At 37.3% G+C, this 14,203-nt stretch overlaps 2 protein-coding genes across 7 annotated transcripts in view; both read right to left on the reverse strand.

Moving 5' to 3' along the window:
- Positions 1–7,847, reverse strand: part of LOC127654754 (formin-like protein 2) — a 188,356-nt gene extending 180,509 nt beyond the window's left edge. For all 3 annotated transcript variants that reach the window (XM_052142089.1, XM_052142091.1, XM_052142090.1), the window contains exon 1: positions 7,498–7,847. In XM_052142089.1, the coding sequence (XP_051998049.1) occupies positions 7,498–7,611 (114 nt within the window). In that variant the 5' untranslated portion in view covers positions 7,612–7,847. The remainder of the gene's footprint in view (positions 1–7,497) is intronic.
- Positions 7,848–12,737: 4,890 nt separating this feature from the next.
- LOC127654793 (myosin light chain kinase, smooth muscle-like) overlaps positions 12,738–14,203 on the reverse strand; it is a 180,119-nt gene continuing 178,653 nt past the window's right edge. For all 4 annotated transcript variants that reach the window (XM_052142220.1, XM_052142221.1, XM_052142219.1 and 1 more), the window contains one exon: positions 12,738–14,118. In XM_052142220.1, the coding sequence (XP_051998180.1) occupies positions 13,883–14,118 (236 nt within the window). In that variant the 3' untranslated portion in view covers positions 12,738–13,882. The remainder of the gene's footprint in view (positions 14,119–14,203) is intronic.

Genomic DNA, 14,203 nt, shown 5'->3' on the forward strand with positions numbered 1-14,203 from the left:
CCTAGAAGCTGCGCTGAGCGTAACTTACACAACACACACAAATACTTATTAAGCATGCTAAAAAACACATAAAAGCAACAATTATTAATAATACTTACAGGTTGTGATTCGGAGGAGGAAAGCTGATCCAAATAAACTTGGTACTGAATCTTCCTTCAGTATCAACCGGCTCGCGAATCCACACTTGAATGCATTCATGTTCGTAAAGCAATCGTCATTAAAATGACACGAACACAGCACAAGGTTCGGGCTATACTTGTGTGGTATAGTTGTAAATATAAACTCTAGCCACTGATTCTTCACATGCTCGTCCCTGGGCAGTGAAAAAAAGGTCGCTTTTGAAATGCACTTCAGAACACAGCGTCTTGTTGTCGACATGATGTTTTCAAGTTTTCCCTGGTGTCTGCGCGCGCAATGAGTGGGCGCGGCCAATTTGATAATTTTTTCGTCTTGACGTCACAACGAATAGGAAAATGACTCATTGGAAAAACGATTCATTAAATTGACTCAGAGTCGACTCCTACTTTTGAGAGACAATAACTTTTTTTACGGTGAACTTTCATATATAAAACTTTGCAGGATGTTTTTGTTCACTTAAATCTATGTTACACACTACATGAAAGGTAATTTTCAAAATTCCATAATAGGTGCCCTTTAATTCAGTTTCATAGCAACTCTCAAATCTGACACTGTAACTTCAGATTTTCGTGTCTTGACCAGCATATTATTGTGTTTTGGGGGAGGGCTCTTTTGACTTTGACCAGTAGGCAACTACCTAACAACAACCCAGAAGACCCAGAACCACAAAGCAATGTGTCCATCTGGATAGTGGCATATTCCACACATATTGCAGTCCAATTTTCCTCTCAGAATGACCAGTGGATGAGGGAAGGACTCACACAGAAGGTCTGATAATTATCCTTTTCATGAGTAGGGTCTAACTTCCCCTGCAGTAACCCCCCCCCCCCCCATAGTGAGTTGTTTCTACACGTGACACTGCACAGCCTGTAGAGGAGGGTGGAGTGTACACAAATCATTTGCTGAATTCTTGTTTCTTGTCATTTAAAAAATGTAATACTGTATATATAGCATGGTAAACATAAAAAACGTATGTCTACTGTACTGTATTTGCTTTATTTAATTTATATAGATATAAATAGATAAATAATATAAGAGTACAGTTTGCCTGTGCATGTGCTTTAAATTTGTGTGAGTGTGTGTGTGTGGGCAGGTTAAAGTGGTTTCGAGGAAATTTTTTTTTTAGGATATAAACTGGTAATTACAAAGGTATTATGCTATAAATGTGGTTTATGAGGACATTTCTAGTGTCCCCATAATTTAAACTGCTTAAAAAAATAAACATACTAAACAATGTTTTATTGAAAATGTAAAAATGCAGAACGTTTTTTGTGAGGGTTAGGTTTAGGGGATAGAATCTATAGTTCGTACAGTATAAAAATCATGTCTATTGAGAGTCCTCATAAGGATAGTCACACCAACATGTTAGTGCATGTGTGTGTGTGTGTGTGTGTGTGTGTGTAGGGGGGGGGGTTATGGTGTGTGTGTGTGTGTGTGTGTGTGTGTGTGGGTGGGTGTGTCAAACGCATCATCACCTAATGTAAACAGACAGCTGTGTGCACAGGATGATCGTGATTATGAGTTGTATACGAGTTTATAAACTCTTATTGCGATGCTTCTGTGATAATCTGTTTCAGAAAACAAGTATCATCTGCGTGAAAACACTGTTTGAGTTGCTGTTTGTGTGAGAAATAAAAATCTGGCCGCACGCATCAGATGATCACGTTTGATGTGCATGTAAACTTTTTATTGTGGTACTTTGGTGACCATTTGGATGTATGAGTATAAAATAAACTTATCATGTGCTTGAAAAGAGTGTATGATTCAATATTTGTGTGAATATGAATGATGGGCTCTTGTTAAATGAATAAGATGAGATTAAATACAAGTAAAGCAACGTTCACACATACAGCGACTTCTAGCAACAAAGCGAATTGGTCTCACTCATTTTCAATGAGAGCTAGTGACATCCGATGACACGAGCGACAGTAACCTCTGGCGACTAGATGTGGGCAAATGAGAAATGACTCTCGGCAGCAGCAACCAATAGGAGTAAAGACGGTGTCAATGTGAACCTCATGTCATCTCCTGTGAGATACTGGAGTCGACTGCAGGCAAGATGGAGAAGTTAAAATGTCTGTCAGGGATTTCACTGTTTTTCACTGATGAGCCAAAACATTGACCAATATGCCTAATATGCTGTTGGTCCCCTGAAGGTGTAATGTGGTATCTGGCACCAAAACATAAGCAACTGATCCTTCAAGTCCTATAAATTGCGAGGTGGAGCTATCGTGGATCGGACTTGTTGGTCCAGCATATCTCACAGATGCTCATTCGAATTGAGATCTGGGGAATTTTGAGGCCAGGGCAACACCTTGAACTCTTCATTTTCTTCCACAAACCATTGTGTGTAGTGTGGTAAGGCGAATTATCCTGCTGAAAGAGGCCACTGCCATCAGGGAATACCCTTGCCATGAAGGGGTGTACCTGGTCTGCAATGATGTTTAGGTAAATGGAGTCAAAATTAAGTCCACAGAAATGGCCCAGGGTTTCCCAGCAACACATTGCCCAGAGCGTCACACTCCCTCCACAGGCTTCTCGCCTTTCCACAGTACATCTTGGTTTACCTTCCCCAGGTAAACAGTATATACATGCATAACATGTAACGCATAACGTTAGCGAATATTGAACATATTTATTGAAAACAATTAAATGAATAGTGCAGGATCAATGGAGCAACCAAGCCTGTTCTAAACGGAATTCAACACGTAAAATTACTTAACTCTTTCCCCGCCAAACACAGAATTTTCCGGGTATCCGTGTTTTAGGTGGTATACGGTAAGGAAGACCCGCGCGCATGTTTTGAAAGAGTACGCAACTCTTTGATCAAAGAAACAGACTGCGATCGTCTCAAACGTGAAGAAGTGGAGTAGTGAGAATGTAGCTCAAAATATCAGACAGACAAATGCAGAGGTATACATACGGCTGATCAAGTACTGGAGGTGTTGATGGACTCGGAGTCCGATCACTCTTTATTTGATAATTCTGAATCTGATCGGGATGAAGTAGTCAGTGAGAGAGATGCACATGTTGTCACAGAAAGTTCTAGCCATGGACGTGCCACAGATAGATCGTTCACCCGTCAATCTGGACGAAGACAAAGTTCACCTGTGTGTCGAAGATTGGACAGTGACAATTCAGACTGTGACATTACAGACTGTGTTACTTCGGACAGTGAGTGGACACATTCAAGGTCAAGATCTAATTCGTCGTTCCAAGGTGCCAGAACGCATAGAGGTAAGAAAATATCTGAGAAAGTGCTCTATCTTTATGGGATAATATATATATATATATATATATATATATATATATATATATATATATATATATACACACATAAATGCCTGCACACTCACACACAAATATTATAGTGTTATATATAACACTATAATATTTGTGTGTGATGTGCAGGCATTTATGTGTGGCTGTGTCTGTAAATATGAGCGTGTAATTGCCAAATTGTTTCTCTCTTTGTGCACATTTACCACATTATAATATGTATTCATATATGTGTGTGTATCAAGGTCTGTTTATTGAAAGTAATTCCAATTATTCATATCATTATTCACAGGTAGAACACAGAGAGGCAGAGGCAGAGTGCCTAAATTTGATATATTTTACATTTATTTATAATTTTAATTTATTTTGGAAGGTTTTATATATGAAGGAAAGAACATCTGAATGTATTCAGCTTGAAAATGCACTTGTTTGATAAAAATGCCTTTTTCTCAGCTTTTTGTCCGAAATGTTGTTTTTGACAAAACCTACCTCTGTTCAAGTGGCAATAAGAAAAGAACAAATGAAGATAAAATAAAATCGTTTTTTTTTTTTTTTGCCTAAAAGCAGAGGCTCAGATCTTTATTTTGATATATAGCATCTTCATATATTCATGGAAGAAAATATTCTGCGGGCCATTAAAGTTTAGGTTTTTAAAATCGTCAAAAACCCTGGCGGTGGCTGGCAACTTTTTTTAAAAACGCTGGCGGGGAAAGAGTTAACATATTAAAACAGATAATTATATGGGAAAAGATTAGAAATAAGACTTCCAATCTGCTCTAACAAACAGTGATGTCAGCCATGACAAACCAGGATTCATCCGCCTGTGACTCGCAGCAATTACCACAATAAGAACACTGTGACTACTATTAGATGTCCACTAATAAAAACAGTGAGCCACAGACTCACACACTGATGGAGTAGTACTCCATTTTGCTAAGGGAGTTTTCATAACCAGTCCACAATAATCAGTATGTTGACTTAAACTTTTTTCAAACATTTGAAACTCTAAGCTCCTATAAATCTCAGTTTGCAACATTAGCCCAAACAAAGAGTGATTTCAATTGCTTTTTTTATTTATTCATGAGCCACTTAAATGTTATAAGACATAATTGTATATGTAATTAAAAGATAAAATGTACTATGTACAGATAAATAAATCTCCTTAGAGAAATTGTTTTTTACTGATAAAGTGTTATTAAATGGTGTTAAATGCTTCAAGTCAAGCCAGTGATTTTAACTTCACACAAAACTGTAAAGAATTCCCCATGATGACTACACTACCCACAATCCTGAAGTGAGATCCACCAATCAGAGAAGGCACTGTTAACATTGAAAAGTGAATTGCATCAACAGTTTACAGCTACAGGAGGTGTTTGTAGAGTCGAATCCTCATCTGTCTGTCCAAAAATATTTGACACAATACGTAATCGAGTATTTGAAGGACATCAGCTGAGGAACTGTTAAATAGTTTACACACCACACATCATTAATTTGTAAAAATCAAACAGAAACGATTTCAGCCTAAAGTGTTGATTTTCAAGTGTTGAAAATTATTTTGCACATGTATCATGGCAGTTTTCTGGTAAAATAAACACTAGAGGCACTAAAACAATGACTCAAATCACAAGTAAAATGGCAGATGATCAGTTCATAAACACTTAAAGTCAAGAAAAGCACCCGAGTCGACATGTGAGATGAAAGTGTCATAGAAGCACCATAAAATGATGTGGTAGCTTCGACAATTGCATTTTTCATCTCATATTTGATTTCATGACACTATCGGTTAGGTTTAGGTTGAAGTTTTAGGTTAAGTTTTTTTTTTGGTGTTTTTTAACACTATTTAACTCGCTTTTAGTGCCACACAGTGGACGTTTCACCTCGGAACTCCCACGAGTCGTGTAATGAACCAAGTAATATAATTAATACTTATTATATTGATCTTGGGATTTATTCATCAGTATCTTTCAAATAAAGACTGCATGCATAGGAAAAACTAATATATATATATATATATATATATATATATATATATATATATATATATATATATATATATATATATAGTTTTATCCATCACTATTGTAATAGCTGATCATTTCATTATTGTTCAGCCATCGACCAGCCGAATTCATGCGTGGCCCACTGGGAATTAGTCTCCTGATTAGCTACTCTTGTCTAGTACTCAGTGAGAAAGTGGAGGCCAATGTACAGAGACTAAGAGAGAATTTTCTCCCTGAGGATACTGAATGGAAACTACTCGTCCAGCCTCCACAATTGTTTAAAGGCTCTGTGGACAAGAGAAACCAATCCAACTCTACTTCCTTAGAGACTGAACTCCCCCATTCTGCCACAAACTGCACTGCTTGACAAAACTGCCACTAAATAGTGTGTTTGAGAGTGTGTGTTAATTGAAAGGGTTTGTCTAGTGTTAGTGAAGCATTAGATCTGACCTCCATGTAAGTGTCCCCATGAAACCGGCACTAACAGACGTTCAGAAATCACACACAGCACACTTCTGGTAGCTGCACACTTATCTCATACATTCCTTACATTCTTCAGACACGGAGGCAAAGGATTGCTCATTCCAATTTCATGACATTATTTCCTGTGCCGTATTCAAGTCAATGTTACGCTGGAAAGAACTGGGTGAGTAGAGATAATGTTTAGGAACAGCTGTTATAGACAATGGCACGTGATCCCAGAGTTTAAACAAGTGATGACATTTAGATTGCATTTTTCTTGAAGTAAAATGAAGATCCTAACAATGGGCCATATTAAATTAAAAAATTATATTAAATATAATAACTTGTTTGCATCTAAACAGATGAGTTGATGAATGCATTGGTGGAAGAGGCATTGTATGGTAAGCAAACATTCCCAAGACAAAATATAGAGGGGTAAAATATCCTAAAAAGTCTATTCAGCTGCACTTTGTATCCTTGAACTTTGGAAGAAAGACAGAGACTGCTTTAAAGCAGCACTCAGTTACTTTTGTATTTGTGTCGTCTTGGACTTACACAGACACCTAGCAGCTTGGATACAATATAATTTAAAATCAACAGTTTTCAGTGTCAGATGTCATTGTAGAAATGTAGAATTCACAGTCATTCATGATTAATTTAATCAATGAGTGAAAGTGTCAAATAACAGGACAGTTACTGAGATTAAGCGAAAAGTATTCAGCTGGTCGAATGATTCTAACATGGCAGCCTCTCCATGTAGAATAAATCAGCTTTTATAAGGTTACTGATATGACTGGAGTTTATTTTAATGTGAGTGCTCATGATTTCCTACATATGTTTCAAAATGATAATTCATATCTTTAGGAGTTAAGCTTAATGAGAAAAAATTTACTGAGTGCATCTTTAATAGTGCATACCAAACTGTGCCCAGCAGAGTCCTGATACACACCTGTATGAGTTAACATTCTCAACAGCACATTAAACATCTATTACAACTGACCACGTCATTTCCTTATGCTAGCTGACAAAATGACATCAAATTACCATTCCAGCTGAAACTATTGTTGTTCAGTCATCTCAAGAAAAAGATGTCAAGTAACCCAGACACAGACCTGAATCTTAAAACGTGCCCAGTTATAACACAAATGAAATATATTTCTAAAAAGTTGTAAACTATTCAAATTCAACAATACTAAAAGTATAATGTCAAAGTAAAAATCTCTATTTATTCACAAACAATCAACAAAACTATATTACGTAACGATTGCATAAAAGAACAAGTAAATAGAATAGAATAGCTGTAACAAACTACAAAAGTGAAATATCAAAGTAAACATAACTTTCTATTCTACAAAACTGATTCCTAAACTTTCTACAAATACTAATGTAAAAGAATATCAGCTACAAACTGAATGAATAGAATAGAGACAAAAGTAAACAAAACTGATTCATAAACTTCCGATAAAAGCAGCGTAATTACACAAAAGAACAAGTGACTGGAATAGCCTACATAAGAACAGAATGGAATCGAATTGCAACAAGTAAAAGTTGAATGTGCGCATCTCTTTCAAGTTTCTTTATGGTAAGTTTGGCTTATGATAACCAGATGAATACTAACCAGAACGAGCGCAAATCTCTCCTCGAGCTCCCCCGGGTCGGGCATTGGCAGTTTCAGAGGGATGTGCGGTCCTCTGGGGTCAATGTGTTGGTCCATGCTGCCTGCGTTCCCCATCTCTCCTCCAGCACACAATCACACTCCTATTCAGCGGGTTTGTCCTGTTAATGTCCAGTATATCCAGTATCACTGTCTGCCCGACTTCATCTTGAACACTTCATGGAGATAAGTAGCAGGATCCGAACGCAGCGGCATTATAACTTCACACAGGCAACAAGAGAGCAGATAACGTGTCCTATCCGCATATTGCACGATGTCCGCACCACTCCCAGTGAGACCTTCTGTTCTTCATAATTCAGCCTCAATGATTCAAGAGATCTGAAACACACTTCAGCGGAAAACTGCAGGCGCTGGGGCTACACTCCGCCCTTCAAACGGATTTACCAATCACTCATGAATATTAATAAAGTAATTTGACGTTGACTTGGTCGGCGTAGTTTGAGTGGCTGAAAGGCAGACGTTCCTAAATATATGCGAATCATTAGTAAGTTAAAATGTGTATTCTGTCGTTATATCACATACAAGAATACAAAACAAACAACAGCCACAAAATTCAGGCATACATAATAAATTAAATAATGTATTGTTATCTTCACTATCTTTTGTTTACATTGACCAAACGAGTGCCATTTTTAATTTAAATAGTAATTTGCTAGGGGTTTGGCTAAGAGTGGGATAAAACAAATCCAAGTTATCCAATTTTGTAGCAAGTTTTCTATTTCTGTAAAACAAATAGGTTAACACACGAAGGTTTTTTCGTAGTTTTTGGTACTTTACATAAAAAAGTGCATGGAAATGTACATAATATGATTAATTAACGTAAAAAAAAAAAAAATCAAGATTCCTTATTTTATGGAAGGCTCTCAAGTACTGTTAAATGCACAGTGACATGACCCAAGGAAAACTCTAAGATTCATTTCACAATGACATGGCGATATACAGACACATACGCTTAATGTACAGTATACACTTTGATATGACAGGTGAAATTTAGCTCAGGTGCATGCATTTATCTGAATCATCTTTGAGATGTTACTTTGATTGGAGTCCACCTGTGGCAAATTCAATTGATTGGACATTATCTGGAAAGGCACACACCTGATATTTAAGGTCTCACAGCTGAAAATGAATATCAGAGCAAAAACCAAGCCATGAGGTCATGAACTGCCTGCAGAACTCAGACACAGGATTGTGTCAAGACCCAATTTCTGAAAAAGGCTACAAAATAAATAAATCATTGAAGGTTTAAAAGAGCACAGTGGCCTCTATAATTCTTAAATGGAAGAAATTTGGAACAACCAGGGCCTTAGTAAGAGAGGTGACCAAGAACCCGATGGTCACTCTGGTTGAGCTCCAGAGATCACGTGTGGAGATGGGAGAAACTTGTAGAAGGACAACTATCATTGCAACACTCCACCGATCTGGACTTTATGGCATAGTGGTCTGACGGAAGCCTCTCAGTGCAAGACACATAAAAAAAATCACCTAAAGGACTCTCAGAATGTGAGAAACAAGATTCTCTGGTTGAATGAAATGAAGATTGAACTGTTTGGCCTCAATTCCAAGTGTCATGTCTGGAGGAAACCAGGCACTGCTCATCACTTGTGCAATACCATCCCAACTATTTCTAGAAAAAAATAACACATATAAAGGTTTTTGCATAGTTTTTGTACTTTAAAAAAAAAAACAATGGCCATAAAACCTTTACATACACGATAAAGTAATTAAAGTTTTTTTTTTTTTTAAGATTCCTTATTTTATGGAAGGCTCTCAAGTAATGTTAAATGCACAGTGACATGAGACATGAAATGGAGATAAACATGACAATATTCATTCTTCCCTAATTTATAGTCCCAAATGACGTACAATACACTATGCACTACAGAATACACTATGCACTTGCAGGATATGCTATGCATTTTACCATTATTTTCTTTTGTTTTGTAAGACCACCATTGCAGCCAGGAAACTCTGCCCCTTCGGCAACATAAGACAAGCAGCGAGTATGAAGTTTCCAACATTCCACATTCCGTTTTGATGGTTAAAGTAGTTCATCATCCGGGTTCTTGTAGTACACATTTTTATTGCATTTTCAGAGTAAACATGCACTACTTACACTACAAAATGCATCGAATGGTGCAGAAGTGTGCGGTTTGGGATGCACCTTATGCCAATGGAGTACTATTTTCAAATCCTCAGTATTTATAGTCCTTATTCACAGCAGTGCCATCTTTGATTTTTTTACAGGAATGACAACGAGGCTGTGAGGAATAGACTTAGTCTCTTCATTGGGTTATAGTGTAGTTTACAGTGTTTTTGGATCGTTCAGTGGACAAAACATTGAAAAAATTATCTTTTAAGAACATTCAGTAGACAAATTCCAGACAACAAGAGTTCTGGAAAATCTGATGTGATCTATGGGCATTTTACACCTGTATACTGTTCGTGCTATTGAAGAGATGATAAATATATCCCTCGCAGCCTCGTTGTCATTTCCATTTAAAATCAAAGATTGCACTACAGGGGGGCCTGGGTAGCTCAGCGAGTAAAGACGCTGGGGGACAGTGTGTCACAGCATCATCGGACTGAGCTTGTTGTCATTGCAGACAATCTCAACACTGTGCGTTACAGGGAAGTCATCCTCCTCCCTCATGTGGTACCCTTCCTGCAACATGACAATGCAACAGCCATACTGCTCATTCTGTGAGTGATTTCCTGCAAGACAGGAATGACAGTGTTCTGCCATGGCCAGTGAAAAACCAGCAATCCCATTGAGCACATCTTGGACCTGTTGGATCAAAGGGCTAGGGCCATTCCCCCCAGAAATGTCCGGGAACTTGCAAGTGGCTTGGTGGAAGATTGGGGTAACATAACATCTCACAGAAAGTGGTGGCAAATCTGGTGTAGTCCTTGAGGAGGAGATGCACTGCAGTACTTAATGCAGCTGGTGGCCACACCAGATACTGACATTTACTTCTGATTTTGAATGATGGCGAATCCTGACTGCTGACGATCCATTCTTGCCTTATTAGTGCTCGGAGTTGATCACAATTTGTGGGCTTCTGCTTGTCCACTCGCCTTTTGAGGATTGACCATTAAGATCCGGGGAGTTGCCTGGTCACATATCCAAAATTTCAATGTAATGATCTCTGAGCCACTTCATTATCACTCTTGCTTTGTGACATGGTGCTCCATCATGCTTGAAAATGCACGGATCATCACCAAATTGCTCCTGGGTCGTTGGCAGAAGTTGCTCTTGCAGGACATTTTGATACTTCTTTATTCATGGCAGTGTTTTTGGGCAGAATTGTGAGAGAGCCCACTCCCTTGGATGAAAAGCAACCCCACACATGGATGGTCTCAGGATGCTTCACTGTTGGCATGACACAGGACTCATGGTAGCGTTCACCTTTTCTTCTCCAGACTATCAATTTTCCAGATGTCCCAAACAGTCGGAAGGGGGATTCATCAGAGAAAATAACTTTGCACCAGTCTTCTGCTGTCCAACCCTTGTACTTCCTGCAGAATTTCAGTCTGTCCTTGATGTTTTTCTTGGAGAGAAGTGGCTTCTTTGCTGCCCTTCTTGACACCAGGCCATTGTCAAAAAGTCTTTGCCTCACTGTGCATGCAGATGCACTCACACCAACGTGCTGCCAATATTGAGCAAGCTCTGCACTGGCGGTGACATGATTCCGTAGCTTGGTCCTAGGGCTTGCTGGACACTCTGGGACGTCCTGGAGCCTTCTTCACTGCAGTTGAACCTCTCTCCTTGAAGGTAAATGGTTCTTTCAGGTGCAATATTCTTTGCAGCAGTTTAGAAAAATAGAGTGATTTCACCTGACTAGTACTCGTTCACACTTTCCCAGGTGCTGCTGATATGATTAGTGAAATTATGTTAGCTGGTCATTTTGTGTCAGGGCCAAAAAAACTGTGAAATTTGGGTTTTTGTGATAAAGTAAATTTTTTTTGGCCAATGAAGCTTTTCGCAATTATTTAAAATGCATCTGATTACTCAGCACAATAATCTAGAAACAATGTGAATCCACAACAACTGAAGCAGAAAACTTTGCGAATCACAAAATTTATGTCACTTCCAATACTTTTGGCCACAGCTGTATAATGTGCTAATGCAAGTGTTTACAGTAGCCTACTACTATTGCTAAATTATTGTATTTTGGAACAAAAAGCTCTTCTGAACAATCCAAATGAAAAAGTCTCTACTACAAGTAGACCAAATGGCACCATTTTCATTCTTCACCGAATATCCTCGTTAAACAAACATTAGGATATCCCAACTATAGGTGCAATCGAAATCTTACATTCTAGTAATAATGTAACATGAATTATTATGTGACCTGCTCCATTATTTTGAGTCACTTTGACCTTTAGTTTAACGATTATATCTCAACAGTTAAAGCAGTGAATTTATTAGTGCATAAAACAAAACACAAAATTCTGGGTCAAAATGATTGACATGATTGAATTTATAATGTATATATTTGATCTATATATTTATGTTGAGCTTTTTAAAATTTTTATGTTGAAGTTTTAATCTTTTAAAATATCAAAGAATGTGGGTCAAGGGGGCAATCATTCAGATGTAAAATTTTTGTGACAGCATCCAATTATGAATAGTTGAAGAACTAAATAAAATAAATTGCCCTGTGCTAATCAACTCCAGCCTCCCTTAACTGTTGTGGACCCGAGAGAATGTATAGTGGTCATGATACAACAGCACCATCTAGAGAAGAGTGTGAAGAGTAAACGTTTAATTGCCCCAGATGTGCTGGAGAGTGCAGTATAGACCAGGGTTTTATCTTGTATGAGACAAAAGGTGCTGTGATCATTCCATTTTTCAACCTTCACATTTATATACTGTATAAATGAATATAAAGTGGCCTAATTGATCACAGTGAGACAGAGAATGCAGCACATCTTGCAGATGTCATTTCAAAGAACAGGACACATTTGTCTGATACAGTTTACGGTAAAGATTACGTTTTTGTTCTGTGAGTAACTAAAATTCAAAGAGAGACTAGTATTCAAGAAGGTTTTTCCCCTTTATATATATATATATATATATATATATATATATATATATATATATATATATATATATATAAACTTAAAAAAACTCACTTGGATAAAGAAGAGCACCGTTAAGTCATCTCATCCCAAACAGTTCACAAGTCTTTTGTGTTAAAAATTTATTCTTTAAAAGTGAAAAACTACATTTGTAGTATTCGCATTACCATGCAATCTGCACTTTATCAAACTGGTGGGTGATTCTCACGAAAAAATTACCTGGTGCAATTTTGCTCCAATGTCGAAAAAATCTAATCAATTAAATTTGCCCTATAGAAAAGTCTCTTTAAGGCTGTTTTATATTTCGACATTATTTTTATGACACATTCCTCTCCCAATGGTCATTACTGCAACAGTAAAGAATAAAGGTAATTTTATCATCATTACACAATGTAAAATTCTACATTATTAAAATTGCTGCATGCAAATTATTACTGCATTTCATTTTTGCCTATTTTAATTAAAAAGTCACTGTACAACACAATCTTTTTTACTTTAATATAAAACATTTGTTACGGTAATGAGAATCATCAATACAAAAATGTGAATAGTAAAAGTAAAACATCTGGATGCGTTATGGTAATGAGAACTGGGGGTGGGTTGCTTAAGGGTAATGAAAATTATGTCACAAATACCTTTATGGCCCTAAATATAGGCTTCATTTTGTTTAAACAAAATAATTTTTTTTATGTTTTTGTATTGATTTGGGGTTAAATGTGACCAGGACATGTCCTTAACTGTTTTGTGAGAATCACCCTGGTACATACTAAATCAAAAACGAGTTAAAGACGTTCATCTACAGACATTCCTGAAAAAAAAAAAAAAAAAAATGTTTTACATACGTCTCCAAATATCTGTGAAGTGCTGTAATGAAAGATGGTGAACAAGAGGAAATAGCTCCAAACGAAAACACACCACACATGAGTTTACAGTGCTTAAATAAAGACAGGAGGTGCTGCTTATTTCAGTCTACATTGTTGTAGAGTAAAAATGTGACTCTTTTATGAACCAATAGAATGTGAGTAACAGTAAGATGATAAACGGATATGATATCGGATTTGTATGCCTTCTGGCTGTTGCATTAATACAAAAAGAACACATTGGAAGTGCATTAAAATAAATGTAGCAAAAGGTGATGGGAGGTCTCCATCATCCTCATCATCATTGTCATCATTCACAAGTCCAAAAAGACAGTGAGAATAAAAGCACCAGGTGATAGAGAGAGATATATGAAGAGATCGTCTTATTCCTCCTCCTCCTCCTCTTCTCCTCCCATCACCTCGACGATGAGTTCGGCAGTGCAGGTAGTCTCCCCGACACTGTTCATGGCTTTGCAGGTGTACTTTGCATCATCGTCACCACTGACCTCAGAAATCACCAGACTGCAATTTCCATCCTCATCATAATCGATCTGAAAATGACGCGTCTCTTTAATCGGCTGTTCGTCCCTGTACCACACAACCTCTGGGTCAGGATAACCTGAAGGTAAACAATTCCACAAATATGTGTGCTAATTAAAATGTATGAATAACTTGACATGAAATGTGTATATAAAAAAAAACTA

This window comes from Xyrauchen texanus, chromosome 14, assembly GCF_025860055.1.
Source record: "Xyrauchen texanus isolate HMW12.3.18 chromosome 14, RBS_HiC_50CHRs, whole genome shotgun sequence".
Classification (NCBI taxonomy): Eukaryota; Metazoa; Chordata; class Actinopteri; order Cypriniformes; family Catostomidae; genus Xyrauchen; species Xyrauchen texanus.